Source organism: Perognathus longimembris, chromosome 1 (assembly GCF_023159225.1).
Source record: "Perognathus longimembris pacificus isolate PPM17 chromosome 1, ASM2315922v1, whole genome shotgun sequence".
NCBI classification, from domain to species: domain Eukaryota; kingdom Metazoa; phylum Chordata; class Mammalia; order Rodentia; family Heteromyidae; genus Perognathus; species Perognathus longimembris.
The window spans coordinates 110,813,224-110,838,861 of record NC_063161.1 but is presented as its reverse complement, the minus strand read 5'-3'; the positions used below and the strand labels follow the sequence as shown (position 1 = coordinate 110,838,861).

Sequence of the window (25,638 nt, the reverse complement as noted above, 5' to 3'; positions counted from 1 at the left end):
TGTGTCATTTCAGGACATGATCATTTCTGGACTACAACCTGAAACTTCATACTCTCTCACTGTCACAGCCTATACTACCAAAGGAGATGGGGCTCGAAGCAAGCCCAAACTGGTGTCCACCACTGGGGCAGGTAATTGTATCTGTGCTCATTTCTGCTTTGAGCATTAGAACTCACTTTTGGAGAGGTGCAGGGGGATTCTGTCATTCTTTTATTATGATAAAATGGAGGGAATTGACTGTGTTCAGTTTTCATTGATTTTATTTTTAGTTCAAGTGTAAAAGAGAACTCAGGAAAGAATTAATGCAAGTATATACTTGTACAAATTATTTTATTCAACAGACATTTTTGTATACCTGTGTATCAGGCACCGTTTTTGCCTTCTAAAGAAGCCAAATTATACCCGAAATAAAAAGATGAAAGGAAAAAAAAAAGAGTATCAATAAGGCCAAATTATATAAAATCGTTCCTTTCTGAAGAACAAAGCCTATTCAATGCTCTTTAAAGGGAAGTTGTGTAGCCACCTTAGGAAAACCCAGCATGAAGGAAGATCTAGCACTGCAGAGTGATAAATTAAGAGATAATTACCAAAGGATTTTCTTGCAATCTTTCCTACAGCAAGCTCCTATGGAACACTTAAGATATGATTTGATTTACTCCTCGTGAATTGCTTCTGATAGCACTTTTTGGGAATACACCTCTCTGTAAAGGCATGAAGCAATGAACAGCTGTGATGCTGAGTACCCTCCTGGGTGCTATGCTCACTGCCAAATTTGTCTAAATGTCATAAGATTTGCCGCGCTCACATCCTGCCACCTGGAACTGCCATAAAGAGCCAGATTACAGATGGCAAATCTCAGTCAAGATAGTCTTGTGGGTGTTTTTTGTTCCTTTCTTTCCTTCCTTTCTTCTTTCCTTCCTCCTTTCCCTCCCTCCTTCCCTGCCTCCTTCCTTTCCTTCCTTTCTTCCATCCTTCCTGCCTTCTTTCTCCCTGTCATATTCTCTCCCTCCTTTCTTCCTCTTTCCATCCTACCATTTCTTCTGTCCTTACTCCTGGAATAACAGGAGATAGTAGAACAGAGGTGATTTTGATTTCTAGAAAATGATCTGAACTCATACTCCAATCTCAAATTCTACAAGCAGAACATTAGGGCTCTTAAATTTCTATACTATTTTATAAAATCAATAATTTCTATACATAGAGAAAAGTTACTCCCAATCATGAAATGCTTAATATTTTAATTACTAATAATTAATATTAGCGGAATAAAACATTTTAAATGCCCTTCTTTTAATAAATTTAACTGCATTATAAGATTGTTTTGATGTAATTTACATTTAATAGATGAAGATCTTTGTAAATATAATATGGATGGAAGGTAAAGTTAGAAAAAAGTGCAAATTAGGTCCATAGAAATTCAAGGCAACATTGTTTTCTCAGCTGTTTTCTTTTTGAACTTTTATATTACATAGTATTATTGTTTGGGCCATGGATTCACACAGAATTGGCCTAACAAAATTGGCATAACAGATTTCTTATTTGTTGTGCAATTGATCTTGAACAGTTTTCTACCTCTCTATGCCTCATTTTCCTGTTAGAGAAGTGGAAATGATAATAACTAATTAGAGCACCATCTGAGGGTGAGGAATTTAAATCAAATGGCATACAATATTAGTGTTCTCTTTGTAGTGCATGGTATTAATGCACATAACAAATAATCATTGTAATTATCATCTACACCTCGTTTGAATGGTTCATATGTCTGCTTGTGCACAAAGAATAAAAATTTTGGACCTTTCCAATTGCTACCTCAATTATAACATCTCGTTTCAGTCCATTATCAAATTCTGGTATCCCAGCCACCAACAATAAAGTGAGAGGAAGGTGATATTTGCACAATTGTATGTAAGCCAAGCATTGTTTTCTTTGGAAAATACTAATATGGGAATAGGAGTAGAGTGAGTTCTCATTTGGCAGTGACTGAAATGTGTGCATCTCTTCTGGTTGCTCTCACCATTCTGTCCTTTGTGCTCCAGTTCCAGGAAAACCCCGGCTTGTCATTAACCACACTCAGATGAACACTGCGCTCATTCAGTGGCACCCCCCTGTGGACACCTTTGGGCCCCTTCAGGGCTACCGTCTAAAGTTTGGCCGCAAAGACATGGAGCCACTCACCACTCTTGAGTTCTCCGAAAAGGAAGATCACTTTACAGCCACAGACATCCATAAGGGAGCGTCTTATGTCTTTAGGCTCTCAGCCAGAAATAAAGTGGGCTTTGGGGAGGAGATGGTGAAAGAAATCACTGTTCCAGAAGAAATACCAACTGGATTCCCTCAAAATCTCCACTCAGAAGGCACCACTTCAACCTCCGTCCAGTTATCTTGGCAGCCACCTGTCCTGGCAGAGAGAAATGGCATTATCACCAAGTATACTCTTCTGTATAGGGATATCAACATCCCCCTTCTCCCAATGGAGCAACTTCTTGTTCCAGCTGACACTTCTATGACACTCACTGGCTTAAAATCCGATACCACATATGATGTAAAAGTACGTGCTCACACGAGCAAAGGGCCCGGGCCATATAGTCCCAGTGTCCAGTTCAGGACACTGCCTGTGGATCAAGGTAGGATTTGTCTGCTTATGGCCTTTCTCCCTTAAAGGAATATCAGTCTATGGAAATCAATATTTTGAAGCTATAAATAACTGATCGGCCCATTCATATTAATAGTTTTCAGCAAAAAAAAAAAACAAAAACAACAGGTAAAGTATGGAAACCTTACTATATTTTGGACACCTTAGATTTCAGTTATAGAAGGTCAAGCAAGTCTGGCTGACAGATCCCCAGTGTCCGCAGGTAAGGAAATAACAATAGAGGTGACTGAGTTATAGGGACAGGAGAGAGCTTTATGAGACTGGATGTTAAAATGAGAACTGTGACTAGGTTGGAAAGCCACTTCTCTCTCTCTCTCTCTCTCTCTCTCTCTCTCTCTCTCTCTCTCTCTCTCTCTCTCTCTCTCTCTCTCTCTCTCTCCACTCTCTTTCTCTGGTGAAGTAGGCACCATCTAGAGTAAGCTCCATGAAACATGGTGGAAAAGACAGGTTCTATGTTCTTAGGAATAGTTTAAATACACTGTTTTTCCTTTTCCAGCAGTGTTTGCAAAAAATTTTCATGTCAAAGCAGTAATGAAGACTTCTGTGCTGCTGTCTTGGGAGATTCCAGAGAATTATAATTCTGCCATGCCTTTCAAAGTAAGTTGTTCTCGAATTTGTAAACATTTTATCAGTAAAAGAGGAATGGGCAGTTCGTGAGGGTGCCAGTTATGAAGCATGCAGTTATACACACTTGTAACAAGTACATGCATACGTACATGGATTGTCAGCTGGCCACTGGGGCTGAGTGAGGATGTGACTCAGTGATAGAGCACTTGCTTGGCGTGTATCAGGCCCTGGATTCCATTCCTAGGAACATCCCCAGACTTTCTTTGGACACTTGTACCTGCTAATCTCAATTGTGACTTTCCAAAGAGATTGAGTTTGGTGCTTGGGCAGCATGGCTTTGCTACTGTTAAGAAGGAAGGTCAGGTAAAGTAGTTCACACTTATCATCCTACCTATTTGACAAATAGAGATTAGAGGATCACTGTCCAAGATAGCTAAAAAGTATGAGATATCTTCATAAAATAAGCAAAAAAGGGGTAGGGATATGGCTCCAGTAGTAGACTGTCAGTCTAGCAAGTGTCAATCCCATGTATTCCAATCCCCAGTACTGTCAAAAAGAATAATAAGTGGAGAAGGAATGATTGTTTTTGATTTATTATTATTTTTAATTATTATCTTTAAGTAGTTGCACAAAGGATTTGGCAGTTAACAGAGCAGCTTATGAATACATTATATCTTGATCCATGTCATCCCTTTCGACATTCTTACCCATCCCTCCCTACCCATCCTTTCCTTCAGTATTTTTAATTTGGTAGGACATACATTGGATTCTTGACTGCTTTTTCCTCTGCTTCTTTTCATTCATCAACCCCTTAATGCATCTCCTCCCCTTTCAAGTACCAGTCTCCTGGCTTCCTGGTGTTTTATTTTGTTGAACTTGTTGGTTTTTTTAGTTGTTTGTTTTTTAAGGAATTACCCTATTTGAGTTCTCCCTTGAATCTACCATATTTCTGCTAAGATATTTATATACACCTGCATAACACCCAACATAGTTAACATATTTACTTATGAGTTTAGAAGCTAAATGTAGCTTCTACATATAAGGAAATACATGGATACTTGATCCATTCATCCACTGAGAGGCATCTGGGATAATTCCATAACTTGGCTATGGAGAATAGTACTGTACTAAACATGATTGGGCTGGTGGCTTTACTGTATCCTGATTTATAATATTTTGGACTGTTTTGGAGTAGGAGCTTAAACCTAATATTGGCATTACTTATAGAGCACCTATACTTTGAACTTTTAATATCTAACTAAGATTTTGTTTTCCACTAGAGAATTAAATTTACATAAGTTTTACTTATTTATAATGTAATATTTGAAGTGTTTTCAAGTTTGTTTCTCAGTTTAAATTCTTGACATTTTCTAAACTCTGCCTTACCACTGAAAACAAGAAATATATATTCGTGAAATCAGAAGTAGAAAGAGATTTTGGAAAGTGAAAATATGTTCAGAACAGTATTGAAATATTTAGGGGTGGGGAACAATGTGCATAATATGTTGAAATTTTAGAGCATTTCTATACACATTCCATTAATATCACATTGAACTAGCAGGTCAAAAATAGAGAAATATGATTGCACATTTCTTTGTGTCATGTTTTTGATAGAAACATTATATCACAACAGTAAAACTGACAGGAAAATTGAAACCATTATGAATACTTCGGGGCTGAGGAATTGCTACAAATTACAATTGGACTGGCATACGTATCCAAGAATTAAGTGAACCTTGATTTCCAAAAACATCCTTTTTTCTCTCTCTCTGATAACCAAACTCACTCGATGTGTGCATATAGATTCTTTATGATGATGGGAAAATGGTAGAAGAAGTGGATGGCCGAGCCACACAGAAGTTAATTGTCAACCTGAAGCCTGAGAAGTCCTATTCCTTTGTGCTAACAAATCGTGGAAACAGTGCTGGTGGTCTGCAGCACAGGGTAACTGCCAAGACGGCACCAGATGTTCTGCGTACCAAGCCTGCCTTTATTGGGAAGACCAACTTGGATGGAATGATTACTGTGCAACTTCCTGAAGTTCCTGCAAATGAAAACATAAAGTAAGTTGATTGAAAAGTGAAGAATGAAGGAATGAACCTGTGGATAAAAAGATAGTTACATATCACTGTTACAGTGGTTAAAAAGAATATCCTGCTGAGAAGAAAGTGAAAGATTAATCTGCATAGGCTCACATCCTCACTGCCTGAGAGCTATTGCATGGTGTTCCGGTGTTAATTAGATGCAACCTTTCATTAATTTAATATGAAGGTCTTTTATTGATTACAAGAGCAAATTCTTATAACTCAGAGGGAGACAGGCAAATAGAGTATGTTCCCTACTGGAAAGCTGTTTATGGCATAGTGTATAAAAGAAGTATAGTCAATTCATGTTTGGCAAATTATTATTATAGTTATAAGGAAGTCTTACAAAGTATTGCAGGATTAAAAGAAACTTTGTAAAATGACATAATCCAAAACAATATATAATAGGTGTGCTTAGTTCATTATACAACCAATAGATTTTTTTTTTTTGGCAGAAATGTAGTAAGGATGAGCAATGTAGTAGACTGAATAAAACCACATGTGGTTTCTGCCCTCATAGAACTTAACACAGCACTGGTGATATCAAGAAGTAGACAAATACAAGAGATGTCAATGGTAGAGTTATGATTTTTCTTAACTAAAGCCAGCCCAGGGTGGGATAAGGCCAAGTAATTTCAGATCTAATTTTAAAGGACAAATAGGAAGCATACAAAAACAAGAGCAAGCAGGTTATATGCAAAGGGAAGTGTCTATGCAAAAGTTCTTTAGTGGGCTGGGGATATGGCCTAGTGGCAAGAGCGCTTGCCTCTTATACTTGAAGCCCTGGGTTCTATTCCCCAGCACCACATAGACAGAAAATGGCCAGAAGTGGCGCTGTGACACAAGTGGCAGAGTGCTAGCCTTGAGCTAAAAAGAAGCCAGGGACAGTGTTCAGGCCCTGAGTCCAAGGCCCAGGACTGGCAAAGAAAAAAAAGTTTTTTAGTAATACCAGCAAGTGGTGCCATTAGTTTGCATCCCTGAGTGCCTGGGAAAGATGAGAGGAAGATCAGGGTCAGACTAGGGTCACACCTTGCTCTGAGTTTAGAAATATGTTCTCTAGACAGCAGAGATCCATTAAATATCTTAATGCAAGAAAGTAGCATACTACCATTTGTATAATACCAAAGTTTCATATTCTCTATTTTAGGAACAAATGTAGAGTGAATGGTGAAAAAAGTTTTTGGAGAAACAAAAGCTGTTGACTGTTGAGTTTTGAAAAATAAAAAGGTATTAAATTAAGGCAGTGCTAGTAAACATAGGTAGCAGAAGTATTCAAGAGATGGTGGCATACAGCTGTAATTTTAGCAATAACCGGAAGCATAAAAGTAAGTCAATTAGGGTGGAAGCTCATGCCAAGGTGGTAAGAAAGACCCTATCCAGGAAAAAAAATGTGAAAAATCGGGCTGGAGGTATGATTCACTAGTATGGTACCAAACTGACAAACATAAGGTGCTTAATCAAAATATCAGTTACTACCAAAAATTGAAAAGAAACACCATATCTCCTGCAACAAATAGGAGATGAAAGGGAAAATTAAGGATTACAAAGTAAACTCATAAATTATAAAGGTAAATGGAGAACAATTTAGGAGTCAGTAATAAGTCTAACCACTATACACTCAGCCAGAATCAATCTTTTCTGGAAAAACTTTCAATTAATATCTATTTGATTAAAAATGGTAGTTGATTTCAACCCAGTAACAGAATTTCAAAAACATGACTACTAAAATAAACTCACTGATATAACATTTTCATTGTTGACAGCTTTTGTTTCTCTGTCAGAGAACTGAAAATGAGAATGGAATACCTATTAGTAAACTTTCTATCCTAACAAAACGTAATATACAAGTAACTATATTTATCCCTTTATTTTGAGATTTTCTTGGTACTAAGAGGTAAAACATTCACATGATTTGTTTAGTCCATTTTATTGAAGTATAATTGATAGATAAAAAGTAGACATTTAATGTATAGGTCTTGACTTGTTTTGTCCTAAGTGTTTACCTATCATGTAAACCATAGATGTTATCAGGTATTTTTTTCAGTGAACTGTCTCAGTGTCAGGCAGTGTTTCGGGGACCCAGTGAAAGAGTGTATCTTTTTCATTGCTCATGCATAGAGCAATTTGTTTGGAAATTTGGTCAAGAAAACAGACATGTGGCAACTTAGACCTGTGACACACAAGTTAAGAGCCCATTCATAGACTGGGCTCTCCTAATCCACTATTGTCTCACATTAGTAATTCTGGAGAAATGGAAGGTAGCTGAGGTATAAAATTCTACATGTTTGGGTTGATGGTTTGATGTATTCCTGCATTGTATATTATTTAAATCAGGTTAGATATATAAATATCCTCAAAACATCTATCACTTATTGATGGTGGAAATATTTAAACCATGTTTTAGCTTTTTGAAAAAAAACTATATAACACTGTGAAGTTAAGTCAAAAAATGACAAATTTCTGGGCCCTGGGAGTGGGAAGGAGAAGACTCTTCAGAGAAAGAACACAGCAGAATCAAGGGAGAATCTGGTGCTTGTTCTTGTATGTGGCTTACTGATCTGTACACACTTTTCAACTATTAGACAAAAAACAACACACACACCACCACCACCACCACCACTACTAACACCACACACATATATTGCAGACAGTATTTTTAGCCCTCTATCTGAGAGGAGAAAAATGATTGACATGGGAAACAGAAAATAGGTGATATGAATACAATTGCACAAATAGATTATATAATGCCAGGTACATGGAATCATAAGTTGACTTTGAGTCCCACCTGGATGTGAAGGGAAGCATTTGTAAAAGTGCTAATTTCTAAGTTGAATCTTGAAGGATGAGAAAGTTTGGGGAAAGATGAAAAAGTTATGAAAGAACAAAGAAAATATACACATTATAAGTCCAACCCATTGCTATTTAAAAAAATTAAAAGCATGCCTTTTCAAAAAGCAAAGGACTGGGAAGATGAAAGGAGTACAGGATATACAGTAGCACGACTAGTTAATATAATGTTTATTACTTTCCTTAATATATATAAATGATGATCTAAGAGGCAAATGATTAAAATAGCTTCTTGGTAAAGTGGGTTAGACCTTACTGACAATTGCTCTGTTGGTGGTAAATTTTAGTTTCATATTCCAATTCGAAATGAATTGAAAAAGTATTGGAGGATATATTCTATCTTTGAAGATTGTACTTTACTTTTTCAACTTATATTTTTATTCATATACTTTTTCCAAATATACTTGAAATGTGAATCTGAACAAGTAGGTAAAACTTTGGTAACAAAAAGAAGACACTATGTAAATCCTTGAATGCACAAAGCAACAGAAATCATAGCAAACTGAAAAAAAAAATTCTGAGCTGAGTACTGATGTTTCATGCATATATTTCTAGCTACTCAGAGACAGCTATCAGGAAAAAATGGGTTTTGAAGCCAGTTTAGGGAAAAAAAATCATTTTCGATACTCCATCTCCAAAATAACCAGCAAAAATTCAGGCAGAATGTGTGGCTTAAGTGGTAGGGTAGCAGCCATAAACAAGAAAGCCCATAAAGCACAAGGTCCTGAGTTAAAACTCTGGTACTAAGGAAGGAAGGAAGGAAAGAAGGAAGGAAGGATAAAGAAAAAGAACTCTTATTGAAAACTGATAAATTAATAGTAATATGAATTTATATTAATATAAAGATGTACTTATCATAATTAATAAATAGTGGCAGTGTATTTTTCTTCTGAAAAAAATAGTAGTACGAAATTTTCATTCCTCTCCAAGGCTGACATATGTGAGATAGTCAAGCATTATGAGAAACATTTGTGCCAAGTTATATCATTTGTAGTAGGTGGCAAACTTAAAAAATTGAAAAGGCTATAGCCTTTTGTTATTTTACTTTTTTAATTTAATTTTATTGTCAAGGTGATACACAGAGGGGTTACAGTTACATATGTAAGGTAGTGAGTACATAGCTTTTTGTTCAATATTCTGTGGGAGAAGGAAGGAAGTAAATGGAACTTATTCTATTCCTGTGGATAAGTAACTTTTCTTAATTGTATTCAAACTATCTGGAAAATAAAGCATTTCCTATTTGTTCCTGTTAATTTTCTAGAATAATGGAATTTTGTTTATCAACTGAAGCCATGCTTTTTTCATTTCTAGCCAAGTTAATTGTGAGGTCTTAATTCCTAGCTTTGGTACCTCAACAGAGACAAAGAAAACAGTTTCTTACACATTTATTGAAGACATAGCTCCTTGTTCCTCTCTTCATCATTGCTGGATCTTTATACTGTCTTGTGTATAGAAGCAGAGGAGCTTTTCCTAGTGGCTACATTTCCTCTGAAAGTACCTTAAAATACATTGTGTCACCAAGCAATTTTAGTGTTTCAACTTAATTTTTAAAATAGATTTAGGGGCCAGAAGGTTCATTAAAAAGTATAGCATTACCACCATTCTTCAGAGGTGAGTGCTAATGACAGAGTGAACCTCTGAAACTTTATCCAACAGACTTACTCCAGGTGGTTACCAAAAGAAAAAAAAGTTTTAAAAAAAGTTAAACCAGTTATAATTGGAGAAAGAGCAGGCAGAGAGCATCAAATATAAATTAATTTTATAACCATGTTCTTCTTAGGAAAAATGGAAATGAAGAAAACATTATGAAATTCAAAATTTTCTTGTACTCATTTGGCTTTTAAGCAATCTACTTTTTCTCTGTTGTTAAAAGGTATATGTGGAAGTATGGTTTAAAGTATGGCTTCAGAAAAATTTTGTTAGCACAGTTCACAGTTTAGTGAGGGATATTCATCACCTTAGTCAGTTTGGATAGGGAAATCTTTAGTTTATATAGTACCTGACAACTGAGTGAAGATAACAGAAGGCTTTGCTGTAAGCCTTAGGATAAAACTTATGAGGTAGGCAAGGCTTCTTCCCATCCACAGGTGAGTGGGGTGAGATACAAAGATGGCAAAAAATCCTTGGCCCCAGTCATGTACTTGGCATTAGTACCAGTTAATTCTGGGATTAGGCAATAGTGCTCACATACTACTGATGTCATTTGCACATCACAGTCTTTCTCATCTCATTGCTAAGGAAGTTGAAAGTTGAACTAACTCTGCATAGAACATCGAAAACATGGGAGAAAGATCTGAATCTAAGCTTTCTGGCTTCAGATCCTACATTCTCAACTACAACTCTGCTTCTGTGGCCATAGATTTATCAGTTGATCCAAGACAATTTTTTTTAGGAAACTTAGAAACCAACTACAAACTTCCAGGAAGTAGGGATAACAAGGCTTTGCTGGTATTAGCATGTAATGTCTAGACCCATATTCATGGCCCAGAGCATGAAAATGGATGGGATGAGTCATGAAGAAATAGGCTGGTATGACAAGTTTGAGGAGAGTTACATGGAAGGTGTTACAATAGTCAATATTATTTTCCTGTCTTTTTATAAATGAGGAAAATGAGGCATAAAGCAACTAAGGAACTTGCCTCACAACAAAAAAGATTCAAAGACTTGATTTAAACATAGAAACAGGAATGATCATTCAACCTTCTATCATTTTTTATCATGAATTAATTTAACTTAAATAATAAATACCCAGATGACCGTAGCAAAAAAAAATATCAAAAATTATGCAAGAATTGACATTCATTATTGCCCTCCTAGCTAAATAATGAGTATGAGAATGCTAAGACAGACTGCTAATACACAAAGCCTAGTTGAATTTGAACTGGGACTGCTACAAAGACCAGAGCTTGCATTCTCATATAATTATATGAATCTAGGCCCCATGATGATAGAGTATTAAATGAAATTAGTAAAACTTTACTTAATATAATTAAAATTCTGAAGGTTAGATTTAACTTACCTAATTAAATCTAATATACTGGGAAAACTCTGCTTACTTTATAAGTAGTCACAGGTTTTCCAGATAGATTGATTCTGAAAAATGTTTATTTTCCTGTTAATTTCATAGTTAAAGTACATGCTGAAAAAAGTTATTCAAACTTCAAACACACAAATAAGGAAAAGTGTGGAGATTAACATTACCTGTATGTAAACCAAGTATCAAGAGCAATTTAATTATTTTTAATTTCCGATAGGTTCTTTCAGTTCATATGATTTGTTTGATATGAATTTGTTGGGCATATATTAACTCCACAATTCTCTGCTCTTATCTGAATCACTTCCATGTCCTGTGAGATTAGAATGAGTTTCACAAGTTAACTGGTAAAGGGAAAAGAAATTATAGTAAGGAGTATGTGTTTTATAAACTCTATTTGGGCAATGACATTGCTACTTTGGAGAAAACAGACATAGTTTGATGAGACTGAGAGTTTTAGTAAAATCAAACACAAGTCCCTGGAGATACCCATCCAACCCACTTCTGCTGTTCAAAACAAAATAGCTCAGTGGCAAAATGGCAAATGAAGCAAATTTTGAGAGAGATGGCTAGCTCTTGTTCTCTCTTTTCTCTCTCTCTCTCTAATATACATATACATAATGTATATACACATAATGCCTTAGTATTATCTTTCTAAATAATCATACATACATTAAGTGATATAATAATATTATAGGCTAAAATTTACTTCTTGAAACCATACAATAAGGGAAATTTATCTAATCAGAAAAGCAGGAGAAGTTTAATCTTAGAATCTAATATGTAAATTAATATTAAAGGATAGAGAAACGTTAACCCACTGGGTGTGAATGAAAGTGCAAGTCAGTGAGATAAAATGATGAAGGATGTGATAACAGAGTAGGCTGAGATCCATTGAAGACACTGAATGCCAATCAGGACATAGTTTGTGTGGTCAGATGGATTTAGAAAGTTCCTGCTGGGTCTTGTAATACCTCTTGGTCTTTATCCTAAGAGAAATGAGGCTCCATTGAAATGTCTTAACAAGTAGAAATGGCACAATCAATTTTCTATTGTGAAGTAAAAATTTCAGAAACTAGACAAGAAAAAGCTGTAGACATTGGAGAGAGAGAGTTAGGAGACTATTGTCCAGACATGAAGAAATTGAATGAGGCCTGGGGAATGGCTCTGAGATAGACAAGACACAAGTGACCATGCTTGCAATAGGTTTTGGAAATTAGCACTTGGGAACAGACTAGATATGAGGGAGGAAGGGGGTAAAAGAAGATTGGTAGTGATAGTACCTAGGATCCTGGCCTATATGTCTCTGAATCTGGCTCTGTGTGCTCTAAGAAATGGTGTAATATTAAAGCACAATTTATTTTGAAAGACTATATGTATATTTCATGAGGTGTAGTACATGGTGACACAGAAATGGAGACATAAATTTGGAGCCCTTGGGAATCAAAAGAGAGATTTAGGCTGAAGATACGACTCTGTAAACCAGTTTCTAATAATATATACCAAAAGTTGGAGTGAAAGCTCCTAGGTGGGGAAAAAGAAAAGTCCTGGATCAGTACTTTGAGAAACTGTATCATTTAATTCAGGGTAGTTGGTAGTAATGAATTCTATTAAGAAAATGCAGTTATTTGTACAAGGGTGTAAAGAAAACAGGAATGATTGGCTGTGAATATTTCATAGAAGGTCTTACTAACTTGGCTGAATTTGGCGAAGGGACACAGTAAAGAAAGGATCACAACTTCTCCTTCTTTGTGATATAAGTTAAGTCTGGGAAATCTCTGCTGATTGCAGTGAGATGCACCCAGGAGGCCTGAGATATAGCAAGGGTCTACTGGCATGTGAGTGAAAGGAAGGGAAATGGATACAGGCGAGAACACATAGCTCCTTAGAGATTTCTGGCAGTAAAGGGTAGTAGGGAAGAGGTCCTGACTCTAGGAGGGTGTGGCTTCTTTTTGTTGCTGTTGTTTTGTTTGTTAGGTCTCAGTTCTGTGGCTTAAATCCAGGGCCTGGGACTCTCAGGGCTAAGATGTAGAAAGCTAATGGGTAGGATCCAGAAAGAAGAAAGACAAAAGGAAAAGACAAAAGGAAACTTACTAGTAAGTTTACTAGACAACATATCGGAACCAGTGTAAGAAATAGCTACCTCATAAACAGCACTCTTTATCAAAAGCTAAGATCAGAGTTAATATGCAAGTGTAAATAGGCTTATAGCTGGGTTGTCAGATGATGAGAGAAATTTTTTCTATGTGTATTTTCTCTAAAAGTAAGCCACAACAGCATCCTTTTGGGCAAAGATATGGATGTTTAAGGTTTTTACTCTACAGGAGAATATTTGAAAAAGTCACTATAAAAAAACTGAAGAAGTCCTTATAAACTGAAAAAGTCATTATAAAAAACTCAAGGATAATTTGAAAATATCACACACACACACACACACACACACACACACACACACACACACACACAGTATTTTCCATAAGAGAAAGGAGATCCTCCAGAGGTTCATATATGGAATAACCCAACATAGATGAGTATTATGAAGATGATGTGTATGAACTTCAAAACACAGGGCACTTGTTTTGTTTTATAGCAAGGGCAGTTGTTTTGTTTTCATAGGGTGAGGGGAATGCCTGCAAGAAGAAATTCAGTCAATAAACTTCAGGCATTGATTCTGAGGTTCTTGGGCAGACAGGAGGTGCTTCACGAGAAGGTTGCAAGTGGAGCTGTATCCTTAGGGATAAGTTAGATTGCAGATGAGGCGAAGGTGAGAGATTACAAAGCCTAGGTTGCATAGGTAGAGTTATGTGGACTTAGACATAGGCATGGTTTTCTGCAGTGCAGAATTCCAGATTGCCAATGTCCCCTTGCCTTTCAATGTATAAGAACTGCTTTGAAGCAAGTTCCACTATAAATGTCCTAGAAAAATGTTCTAGCAATCACTAAGATGAAAAGTTTATATATCACACTGATTATTAATTTCTGCAGAGGTGCCTGTTCAAATTCTTATCCCATCCACAAGTAAAATGAATAGCTGTGGAGTGCTGTAGGAGAAAGAATGGATTATTTTTTCATATACAAGAATGGCAATGGAATGTATGAAAACAGAGAAAAATTAATAGAGTTCATCAGCTCAATGTTGATTTATAAGAGTCTGCAGGAGGACAATGAGAAGTCTCTGGTAATGGGAGGTATCATTACTTAAGAGAAGAGAAGCTTTGCTGACTTTGTGCAGTAGGTATGAAAAACAAGAGGCTCCTTGACAAGTGTGTTTATCAAGTACATCTGCAGTGTTATTTTGTACGCTCAGTTGCAGTCTGTCATTCTTCTCCATGCTCATTTAACATGATGGACTTGTTTGGCAAATCTTTCAGGTGGTAGGAGAATGGGAAGGGGAGGCAGCTTACTGTGCATCATAAAATAAAAGATATTGGCCTTTCTCACACACTCCACATCTTTCTTCTCCTCACCCTCCTTGATCATCATAATTATTTTTGTAGTAAAGAAAATGAATGGAGAGGAGAAAAGATTCTGAACATTTGTTGATTAGTTGCTCAGAACACCATGGTGTAATTGTCTAGTATGTCTTGAATTCCCAATTAGGGTGGGGAGCTAAAAAAGTTCTTTTACCTGCATCTCATAGAATTTCATCCATCCTAATAAAAGAGATAGCTCAATGGTATCTCTACTGCTATGATGGTCAGTCTAACCAGCCTAAAGCACAGTCTTTAGGTGTTAAACACTGTGCTACACACACTTGCAAAGCACTTTGTGGACGCACTTTAAATTTTTTCTTCCAAGTAACTGCTGAATATTGACACTCACTTTTCATAATACAAAACTGAGATTGAAGGATCTTAGTAGCCTGATAATCTTTCAGCACATCCATAGTAAAACCCAAATTCTGGACAAAGCCTATTTTCATGTGTTCTAGAAAAGCACGACCCCCAAAATATAGTGAGGCACAAATGGAAATGTTAAATTTTCTAGTAGTTACAGTAGAAAAGCAAGAAACAAACAGGTGAAATTAATTCAGATAATGTTTTATTTAACCCAATATGTTCAGAATGTTACCATTTCAATATGTGCTCATTATTATAAAATTCGGACTATTTTACTTACTATTTCTCTTTTGGACATGATATATTTCGAGTTGGGTAGCTATTTAATTGCTCTTAGTTGTTTTGTCTGTGACCTGATCTTACAGACTTAATAGCCTTCAGTTGTCCTTGAATGACTATCCTATAGTAGGCAAAAATAAGATTAGACATTTTTTATAACTCCTGAGGATGAGGAAGAGCTTAACATGTTAATAGTAATTATCTAAATGTTTAAGAGCCTTACATAATTAACATCAGAGACTGCTGTGAGTGGTAGCCACACACTATTAAGAAATTATAAGAAAAAATTAAAATAATGGCTTTATACCGCACTTATACTTTAGTAGACTAGGGTAAGGACTCATATTTGTTGCTTCCTGTAGAGACTATAGTGATTCTTGAAGACATCAGGTAGAAATCATATTAAAATCTCTGCATTACTGCCTTAAGCTTTGTAATTTTGTACGTTAAAAAGAAGGAGTTTTTACATATTTAACTTTTCTGAATGTAGGAGTGATTTTTATGTTTTTTAAATATAAATAAAATTATTTTGGATTTTATGAATAAATAATTCATGGTTATTGGAGCTAAGAGAAATTGTTTTATATATTCCCCTTTTAGAAACTCTCTTTTAAGTGAATATCACAGCAGCTTGTGGTGGTAGATTTCAATATCCTGGCCTTGTATGCATCCAGCACCAGGATTCTAACAAACTGTGCCTGTTCTGTTTATGATACCTCATAAAGAGCAGCCAACCATGGTGAAATTACCATATGAGATCATTGAAGTCACACAGAAATGTTGGCACATGTTGTTTCTAAAATTGAACAAACAGGTGGTTATTTGTCATTGATGTAAGAAATGGACAAGTCACTCCATATCTATAATTTGCCTACAGTCCCCCTCACTGGTCTGTAAAAGATTTAAGGCCATATCCATTTTGTCTCCCCTCTGAACTAACCTTATTTGTATGTATCTATTCCTGTGCAGAGGTTACTACATAATAATTGTGCCTTTGAAGAAATCTCGTGGGAAATTTATCAAGCCATGGGAGAGTCCTGATGAAATGGAATTAGATGAGGTAACTGTCTTTGTTGGCTGGGTCTTTCATTAGTTGTTTGGTTTATTAACTATTTTCTCCATCTGAATGCCTATCAGCGTCCAATCCAAGTGCTGGCTTGTACATATCTGAGTAGTTGAATGGCTCAGTGGTGCTATGGGCCTACTATAGGAATTCCAACAAAGATCCTTTTTGGCTTTTACTTAAAGACATGTAGCTACAATAAAGTTTACAACCTGAGTAATCTTTGTTGGCCTTAATATTTTCCCTCTTTTCTTTGTAAAGGATGTTGTAGAATTGTGAGAGGCATAATAGAATGTTAACAGGAATTCTAACTATTAGCAAATATTTGCCTTATTCTGTATTCTCTGGGATTTATATAATCAGAAGTACTTTAAGATGAGCACCTGTGGCTCATGCCTATAACCCTCGGTACTCAGGAGGCTGAAATCTGAGGATCCTAGTTTGAAGCTAACATAGGTAGAAAAGACTGTGAGAATCTTATCTCCAACTAACCAACAAAACACTGGAAGAAGAGTTGTGGCTCAAATGGTAGAATGCTAGCCTTGTAAAAAAAAAAAAAAAAGAAAAAGAAAAAAGAAAGCTCCAGGACAATCCTCAAGCACTAAGTTCAAAACCCAGGACTGGCACTCTGTCCCCCACTTCCTCCCCCACTTCCAACAGTACATTTAACTGCTAAGGAAAATTAAATTTTAAATAATGCCAAAAATGTAAAGGAATTATCAAAGGTACTAATTGATATGATTTTAATCTTAGGCTTCTATGTGCATTTTAATGTATACTTCTAACAAAAAGAACATCTGTCTTATTTGAAAGTTAATACATAATATGAAGAAAAAGAAAACTGAACTATTACATATTTCAATTTAGTTGTCGAACAATGGTTCCTTTTACAAAGCCAGGTTCCAGAGGGCCACAGCAAATTCATGTATGAAATTCACATTCAAATATACAGGACATATTTTTCTATTTTAATAAACTGTTATTTTTAGTACTTCATAAGCCCCCTTTGGGGGAAATAAAGGCATTTAATTTATTGAATTTGTTTACAGTAGGAGTGGTACAGCACAACTTGTTATTTCTAGTATGTCTTTCTCACGCTAGTGCAAATAAATCAAGGAAAATAATTCTTCACATTACTAATACCTGATATTTGAAGTATGTCTGTACAAAAAAACTTTGACCTGATTAAAAACAAAAAAGTGCTATTAGCATCCTTGGCAGGTGTGATTCCTCACCAGCCAGTCCACTTGTCTGAGTTACATTTGGTCAAGTTCAGAAGGTGAGGGGAGTTCAACTTAGGCCAATGCTAAGATGTCATTACTCAGTGATTACTTGATTACTAGAGGAGTATAAAATGACACTTCAGTAATGTTGTCCAGTAATTCAGATACATTATTAATCTATTAATATTAAAGAAATAAAATCATTATTCTGCAGTATTGAAGAAGTCTTACTCCTTCATCTGAAAATTCAGATTTTGAAACCAGACATGATTTAACTTGCAACTGACTGATCAGTTAATCCTGGGATTGTCTTTACTGCTTTAATTAGCTCTTAGCTGAAACTTGCAATTGGTGCCATGTCATTTTAGGTGGAATTAGATTTGAAATGTAAGGGCAACTTGTAGAATATGAATATTTCTACCTGTTAAAAATACGTTTTCAGGGCAATGAGATCCAAGACAAAATGACATCAAATACCTTTAAATAATAAGCTTCCCTTGGAAGCGAAGCCATTTGATAGTAAGTGATAGGAAGTGATTCTCTTTTATAGCCAGGTTTTAACCTCCAAAATGCACAGCGATGCTAATGGATTAAAGTAGAGGGCTATATGACATTGAACTTTCTTGCAATTAAATTCTCCAGGTCGGTGCAGCTGATTCCCCTAACAAAGGGTCATTTTAATCATCCTGCAAGCTTTGTGGTGCATTAATCTGTATAATAGTTTGATAAGGAATATTTTATTAATTCAAAAATTTTGGGTCAAAATGGGTTGTTTCCCACTTGTCTTACTGATATAATTGAGACCACATTGTAGAATTAATGGTGGAAGAAATAAGATACGCATTGACTGGAAAATGAAAATTATTTCTGATAAAGAACCAAAGCCCTTGATATATCTTCTGGGATTACTTCCAATACATCTTGTAACTATTGTGGAGAGGAACAAATGAAAGTAGGCTGTGGCCTCTCTTTATGCTTATTCATCTAGTCTCTGATCCCTAAAGAGAGGATTTTTTTTTTCCTACCGTGGATAATAAAAGTATTGTGGTAATTTTATCTATAGCTCAGTACTGCCAGGTTTGACAAAGCAATGCTCATCTCTTAAATTTATCTGACCAAGTAAGTTGTCAGAAATGCCTATAATTCAAATTGTGGGAACCATATCATCTAATAGAATGATGGCCTGAGGGGATTTCTACATGTAGGCCTCCCTCACATCTAGAGTCCATAAAAAATTGAAAGAGGCTTTCTCAACAGAGTTCCTCTCAAAACTATTCTTTGTCTGGGGATGCTTCCCACATGATAAATTCATAGACTGGAACTACTCTTCTCAAGGTCAAACTAGGCAGGACAGACATTGATAGTCGAAATGAATTTGGGGCAGAACAACTCCCAAAATGTTAGTTATATTTAATCCAGGGCAGGTTGTGTAATATATCATCAGCTTTTTGATTCACTGTACTTCAAAGGTTTGTCATAAAATAACATGGTCATTGGTTGATTGCAACTTTAACATGCTGGATAATTTTAACATACTGGATAATTTGGGTGTTATCTGAGCTCACTTGCCCCATTTAAATTGTATTACACAAAGCTTCCTGCAGAGATTAGAGCAACTTTCAGGGGAAGGGTCAGGTTCCAGGTTTGACCCTATTGAGAGACTGCACTGGGGTTAAGAACAACAAAACACTGAAATAGCTTATACCTTGGAGCCTAAACCCTAGGCAAAGGGACTGTGGGGAATGACAGTGATCTGGATGAATTATGACAGCTGCCTACCTATGAAATATGAATAAAATCAAAGGTATGATTTGACCAGTGAAGTAGAAGAGGAGACAGCCCCATACACAACTGATGGTAAATGTTTTTGATTAACTAACTTCAAAATGCTGTTCAGCTCATCTGCACTTCATTTCTCCTCTGAGTAAAGGACTACCATTGTTTACTACATACCAACAATTACAGTTGTAATGGCTTTTCAAGTACACTATTACTTTAACTATTTATCATCAGAGTTGTTTTTTTAAAATAAATAACATGTAATGAGAATCTAGGAACAGAGACTAGCACATTCATTTGTGTTAATGAAAGAAAGGGCAAAAATGCACATGTCTGAATAGAGACTGAGTTGAAATAGTTGAGATTATCTGAGCTGAAACATACATAACACTAGATTTGTTGTTTTGGTGTAACCATTAAGTAAAAATAAAACTGAAAATCTCTCTATGTGTTATTTTTTATAATTTCAGTCATTGAGTCAACCATTAATGAAGACTTTCTTTCGTGCCTCAGTTTCCTCATTTAGGGGCTCCTCATTCCACTTTCCTGTGGTTATTATGAAGCCTAAATAAGCTACTGAATATTTACTCATTGTAGGACAGTATTTGAAACCTACCAAGGTCTCAGTAAGTGTCACTTAGTGTCACTGTCACCATCACTATTATAAACATATTTGACAACATAATTTAAAGACTGCTAAATTTCTATCCCTGATTTTTTTTGCCAGTCTTGGGGCTTGAATTCAGGGCCTAAGAACTGTCCCTGGCTTCTTTTTGCTCAAGGCCAGCACTCTACCACTTGAGCACTACTTTAGTATCTAGGATTGCTTTTTAATGTACAAAAGGAGGGGCAGAGAACAGCTTGCCTACCTTTCCATAAGTATTTTATGTTTGCTTATCAAAATGAAGAAAGAGTTTGTGCTCAAGTGTAGACTTTTTTTTCCAATTTATCCTCAGACATGCAACCTTTTATACCCAGATAGTAAAACAAATAAAAATCTAAGAAGCTGTTAAAAAAATTGCTATTTACCTTACTTGGCATTCCAGACTGATAAGTGCTTTTCCCAATCAAAGTCTATGTAATGGGAAAAGACAAAGATAACTTTGACATCATCTTGAAATCAACCATTATTTGTACCATCATTTCCAAATAAGAGTCAAGTTTGATTCTCTAAAAGTAAGTTCTATACATTTTTTATAAATGCAAGAATTATCTGTATATCTATATGTTTATAACTATATATGAATGATTTTTTTCTTCAGAATATTGACATTTACTTTTATCCACTCTGCCTATGTCTTTGATAAGATAGGCAAACTCCCTAGAGAATTAGAGTCTAGGAAAAGTTGAATGCATAGCAAAGTGAGAAATCACGCACCATTGATAAATCCAGGAACCAGATCAAGCCAGAAATGTTAAATAAGTAACAATGGTTAATCAATAATGTAAGTCAAAAATTCTCATTCATTTTTGAGAGAATTTAATCATATAACTTATTACCGAATATACTGTCAATGGCACTTACTTCCCCACAAATATAGCCATATCTGAAGTTTCGTGCATGTAGGAAATGATGTTCCTTATACCAATAAAAATCTAAGTGCCCTATGTTTATAGCCTAGGCCTGGCAAGAGCAGTCCAGTATCTTACCTTAACTGTAAGACAGGATTTGATAGATCAAGTGACCTGAAATTCAGTAATGTTGGTATGTTGTGTGTAATGTGGACAAATTTTATCTGGGTGATTCCCAGACTTGAATTAATTTCTCCCTTTTAAACATCAACAACTTGGATGGCTGTTGTTTACTTTTCTTTCTCTGTTTCTCACTTTTTCTTTAAGCTGCTTAAGGAGATATCTAGGAAACGCAGGAGCATTCGTTATGGGAGAGAAGTTGAATTAAAGCCATATATTGCAGCTCACTTTGATGTTCTGCCCACTGAGTTCACCCTGGGGGATGACAAGCATTACGGTGGATTTACAAACAAGCAACTCCAAAGTGGACAAGAATATGTCTTCTTCGTGTTAGCTGTGATGGAGCATGCAGAGTCTGTAAGTTAATTATGACGGTGTCAGTTTCCTATGCTATGCCTACATATTTTCACCAGCACACTGTGGGGTTATTTGGGGATACATATGTACGTTCATCCTAATTATTTCTTGTGAGCTGTCTTTAGCTTATATGTAAGTATAGACTGCTTAGTCTTCCAACCTGGCTGAATATATTGCATGACCCTACTCTAAAATAGGATAATTCCTCTGATGACAGGAGTTCGGGTAGATTTCTAGTGTATAAAATACTACAGTTATAGGTCCCAGATCTTTATTCTCATCAATGGAACATATATAATGGTACATTCATCTCAGCCTACAATCCTCTTTCATCACTAAATATGATCATTTTCAAAAAAATACTGTTCTCATCCTACATAATTGTGGGACAGACATTGTCATTACTTCATGTTGTGATTACAACATGAACTAACATTCTGTAATTTAGTGGACTATTTACAAATACTTGAAAATATTGAGAAATGATTATTCTCCTATTTGTTCCAAGTAGGACATAGTGACTCTAGCCAGCCTCACCGGAAAGTCAGTCTAAGAAGGAAGTACAATTAGCTTCTGTAATTACAGCAATTTATGAATGACTTTATCATTAAAAGCCCAAGATAACTAGAAAAAAAAATCAATGAAAATGAGAATTCCTAAAGAACTTTAAATAATGAGTTGTCTATTTTATGTAATTCATCTTGCTTTTATGTCATTTTATGCTTCAATGGCTTTGAATGTTTAAAGAAAAGAAGAGGGAGGAAATTGTAGATGAGAAGTGGGGTAGATTTTTGAAGTGGCAGTTTGTATTAACATTTAATATATGTATTCCAGATAGTATCATTTAAAATCAGGACTTAAATCTGACAGGTATGGCAGTTCAGTTGAGCCAGCCACTTTCCTGTATGTTCAGAAGGTATCAGTGGTTTTTCCACATCAGTTGTTGGTCTAGACAGTGGGGCTGCTAATCCAATGACTGAAAGAACTCCCTTACGTAAAATCAAAACACAAATGCAGCCTGATTTACCATTGAGTGCAAAATGCCATTTTGAAACAAAGAAAAGGCTTTACTGGAATTTTAATATACAGAACATGTTCTCTCTACTTGAAAACTTTAAAAAAAACTCAAGGAAATGGGATATTGGAAAGCATCCTATTCCTTAAAGAGAATTTTGTTTTTAGATATTTCTGTCTCTAGACATATTTCAAAAAGCACTTTTACCACATTGAGGTAAATCATAAAATTCAGCAAAGAAGAGAAATCTCATCAGAGCACGTAGACTGACAGTACTTTCTCAGAGACTGGCTTCTGAAGTCTCCCCATGGTCTTCTGAAGTGTTTAGATGTATTCTCACTGGTACATAGTTGAATCTTATCTTTAATATGTCGTCTTTTCATTTAGTACTTTTATCACATACATTAGTTTTACAAGGGGGGTTGGGTTCACTGTGACATTTTTATATGCACATAGTGTATCCCATTAATCTAAATGCCCTCTATATTCTTCCTTTACCTGCTTCCTCCTTAAAACAATTTCAACTGGTTTCTTGCTCATATATGCATATAAGGCACTTTAATCATATTTACCCTCATTCATTCTCCCCATTCTCCCTCACACGATTGTCTTTACGTACCCCAACAGAGCCTATTTTACTTTTCTGTCATGCACTTTTAATATGTACGTAATGCATACCAAAACTTTTCCTGATTGTTTGTTGTCCATCATATTTCTTGACAGTGCTATCAAAATGAAGTATTTATTATTTCATTTGCATTTGCTTTAGATCCAAAAGGTGCATCCAACTCTACTAATTTTATAGTAATGTAGAGTTTTTGTTTGTTTGTTTTTGAATTTAGACTTTTTTCTGTAATTCATGGATAGAAATCTATGTGTTTTGGAAAAAATTCTGTTTAGATTTCCATCTTGATTAACTAAGAGTATTACCTCAGCTGGGGTTCCAGTGGCTCACACCTGTAATCCTAACTACTTTGGAGGCTGAGATCTGAGGATCATGGTTTAAAGCTAGCCCAGCCACAGAACCCCATGAGGCTCTTATCTCCAATAAACTACTCAGAAAAGCCAGATGTGACACTGTGGCTCAAGTGGCAGAGTGCTCTCCCAGAGTTCAAGCCCCCTTAGTAAAGAATTTCAAATCAATAAGTGTGTTTTTGCTTACTCCATCAATTTGAGTATTATCTACAAAATAAGGGCAAGTAGAAATCAAAATAAAAACTTACATTTCTTAGCTATACAAATTCACTTTTTTCAAGTTTTGTGGGTAAATCCTTATACTATACCATATGTATATATCCTGTGTCTTTCTGTCTCTGTCTGTCTGTCTGTCTCTCTCTCTCTCTCTCTCTCTCTCTCTCTCTCTCTCTCTGTCATGTGCCCTTTCCTTTTCTTTCTTTCTGCTCCTTCTGAAAAGATTGAATATATGTACTAAGCTCTCATCTTGTATTGATATATTAGAAAGTCAGGTCAGTTCTTTTTCTGAACAAGTAAAGAAAATGGGAAGAAAGGGTTAAAAGACAATCACTCAGTGGAATGCATTCTCCTGGCTGCTTGCTGAGCTTATTGCAACAAAATGCAGAATGTATGCCTTAACTATGCTTTAAAAGACAGAGGATGCTAAAAACATTAAATTTAGACTTAATAAGTGTATTACTGGCACACAGATCATCAAGTTTAACAAAAACAGACAATGGCTTCACCTCTACTGTCTTAACTTGGTATATTAGTAGAAAATCAGATCTCTGGGGGCTGGGAATATGGCCTAATGGTAGAGTGTTTGCCTCATATACATGAAGTCCTGGGTTCGATTCCTCAGCACCACATATATAGAAAGATTCAGAAGTGACGCTTTGGCTCAAGTGGTATAGTGTTAGTCTTGAGCAAAAAGAAGCCAGAGACAGTGCTCAGGCCCTGAGTTCAAGCCCCAAGACTGGCGAAAGAAAGAGAGAAAGAAAGAAAGAAAGAAAGAAAGAAAGAAAGAAAGAAAGAAAGAAAGAAAGAAAGAAAGAAAGAAAGAAAGAAAGAAAGAAAGAAAAAAAGAAGGGAGGGAGGGGGAGGGAGGGAGGGAGGGGGAGGGAGGGAGGGAGGAAGGAAGGAAGGAAATCATGTGTATTTGAGGATTTATTTTTACTGTGTTTGCTTCCATTAACTGGAATTTCCATCTTGAAACTAACATCCCATTGTCTTGATTATTGTAGTTTTATAATAAATCTTGAAAGTATAAAATGTTAACACATATATATGCTAATTCTGAAAAATGAGCATTTTTATTCATATTTTTATAATATCAGCCATTGGAAAATATCAGTTATTTCTTTTATTCAGCCCAGCTTTGCTGAGAGCTTACTAAGTGCAAAGTATTATACTAGTCACATATAAATACAAAGAGTGTATAAAGCCTTACCTTCCAGGAATTTAAAGGTTCATTAAAGGAAATGAAGCATATATACAAATTTAAAACAAAGTAAAGTATGGTGGACACTACATAAAAAGATATAAAAGACTAAGTAAAATCTTTACATATGCTATTTTTATCCGTACATTTTTGGAATGACTGATTTTTCCCAGTTAAGGAGGATGTATTTTAGCGGGTCTTTGGAGAGTGGTTGGATTTTAAAAACTAAATGTTGTGGAAATTGTGAGGGTATTTGGGAGCAAGAATAGAACATTTATGGAACTGTAGCAAAAAGGCTCACTAGGACAGGATTAGATGTGTTTGAGAATTTAGAAGAAAATTTTAACTGCTCTAGAGAATCATGAGAAGGTACCTAGTTTTTTAGCTAGAGATTACCAGAGCCTCTCAAGGGTGGTTTCAATTCAGCACAGTAACTCTATCAGCAGTTATAATTATTAGAAGGAAGAAGAAATTCTTAGTATGGGTATGGGGCATGAATGAGATCCTGTATTAACAATAGTAACTATGAAACTATAGAGGGAACATATGGGCCTGGTGGCATGTGTGTCACTAACAAGTAAAGTCAATAGTCTCATTGATAGTGAAGATAAGAAATAATTAGGAAACTAGAATAAGATGTATATGGGAAGAAGAGAAACTATTCAAGTAATTCTTTAACTGAGCATACATGTCAAGTTCATAAGAAATGAAAGTTTGGGATTTAGTAGAGTTTAGGAGTATTAATAAAGAAGTAATCTCTCCCTAGTTAAACTTAGGGATGAGAAAGGAAGAGAAAGATAGACTAGTGAAC

The 25,638-nt window shown here is 35.6% G+C and overlaps 1 protein-coding gene across 20 annotated transcripts in view; it reads left to right on the top strand.

Annotated features, from left to right (window-relative positions):
• Window positions 1–25,638, top strand: part of Ptprd (protein tyrosine phosphatase receptor type D) — a 482,247-nt gene that overhangs the window by 326,828 nt on the left and 129,781 nt on the right. For 10 of the 20 annotated variants that reach the window (XM_048348129.1, XM_048348343.1, XM_048348034.1 and 7 more), the window contains 6 exons: window positions 14–131; window positions 2,037–2,624; window positions 3,153–3,250; window positions 5,024–5,283; window positions 16,273–16,363; window positions 21,208–21,417. In XM_048348129.1, the coding sequence (XP_048204086.1) occupies window positions 14–131; window positions 2,037–2,624; window positions 3,153–3,250; window positions 5,024–5,283; window positions 16,273–16,363; window positions 21,208–21,417 (1,365 nt within the window). Of the gene's footprint in view, window positions 1–13; window positions 132–2,036; window positions 2,625–3,149; window positions 3,251–5,023; window positions 5,284–16,272; window positions 16,364–21,207; window positions 21,418–25,638 lie in introns of all 20 variants that reach the window. The other 10 variants (XM_048347870.1, XM_048347955.1, XM_048348498.1 and 7 more) reach the window with 2 other exon arrangements.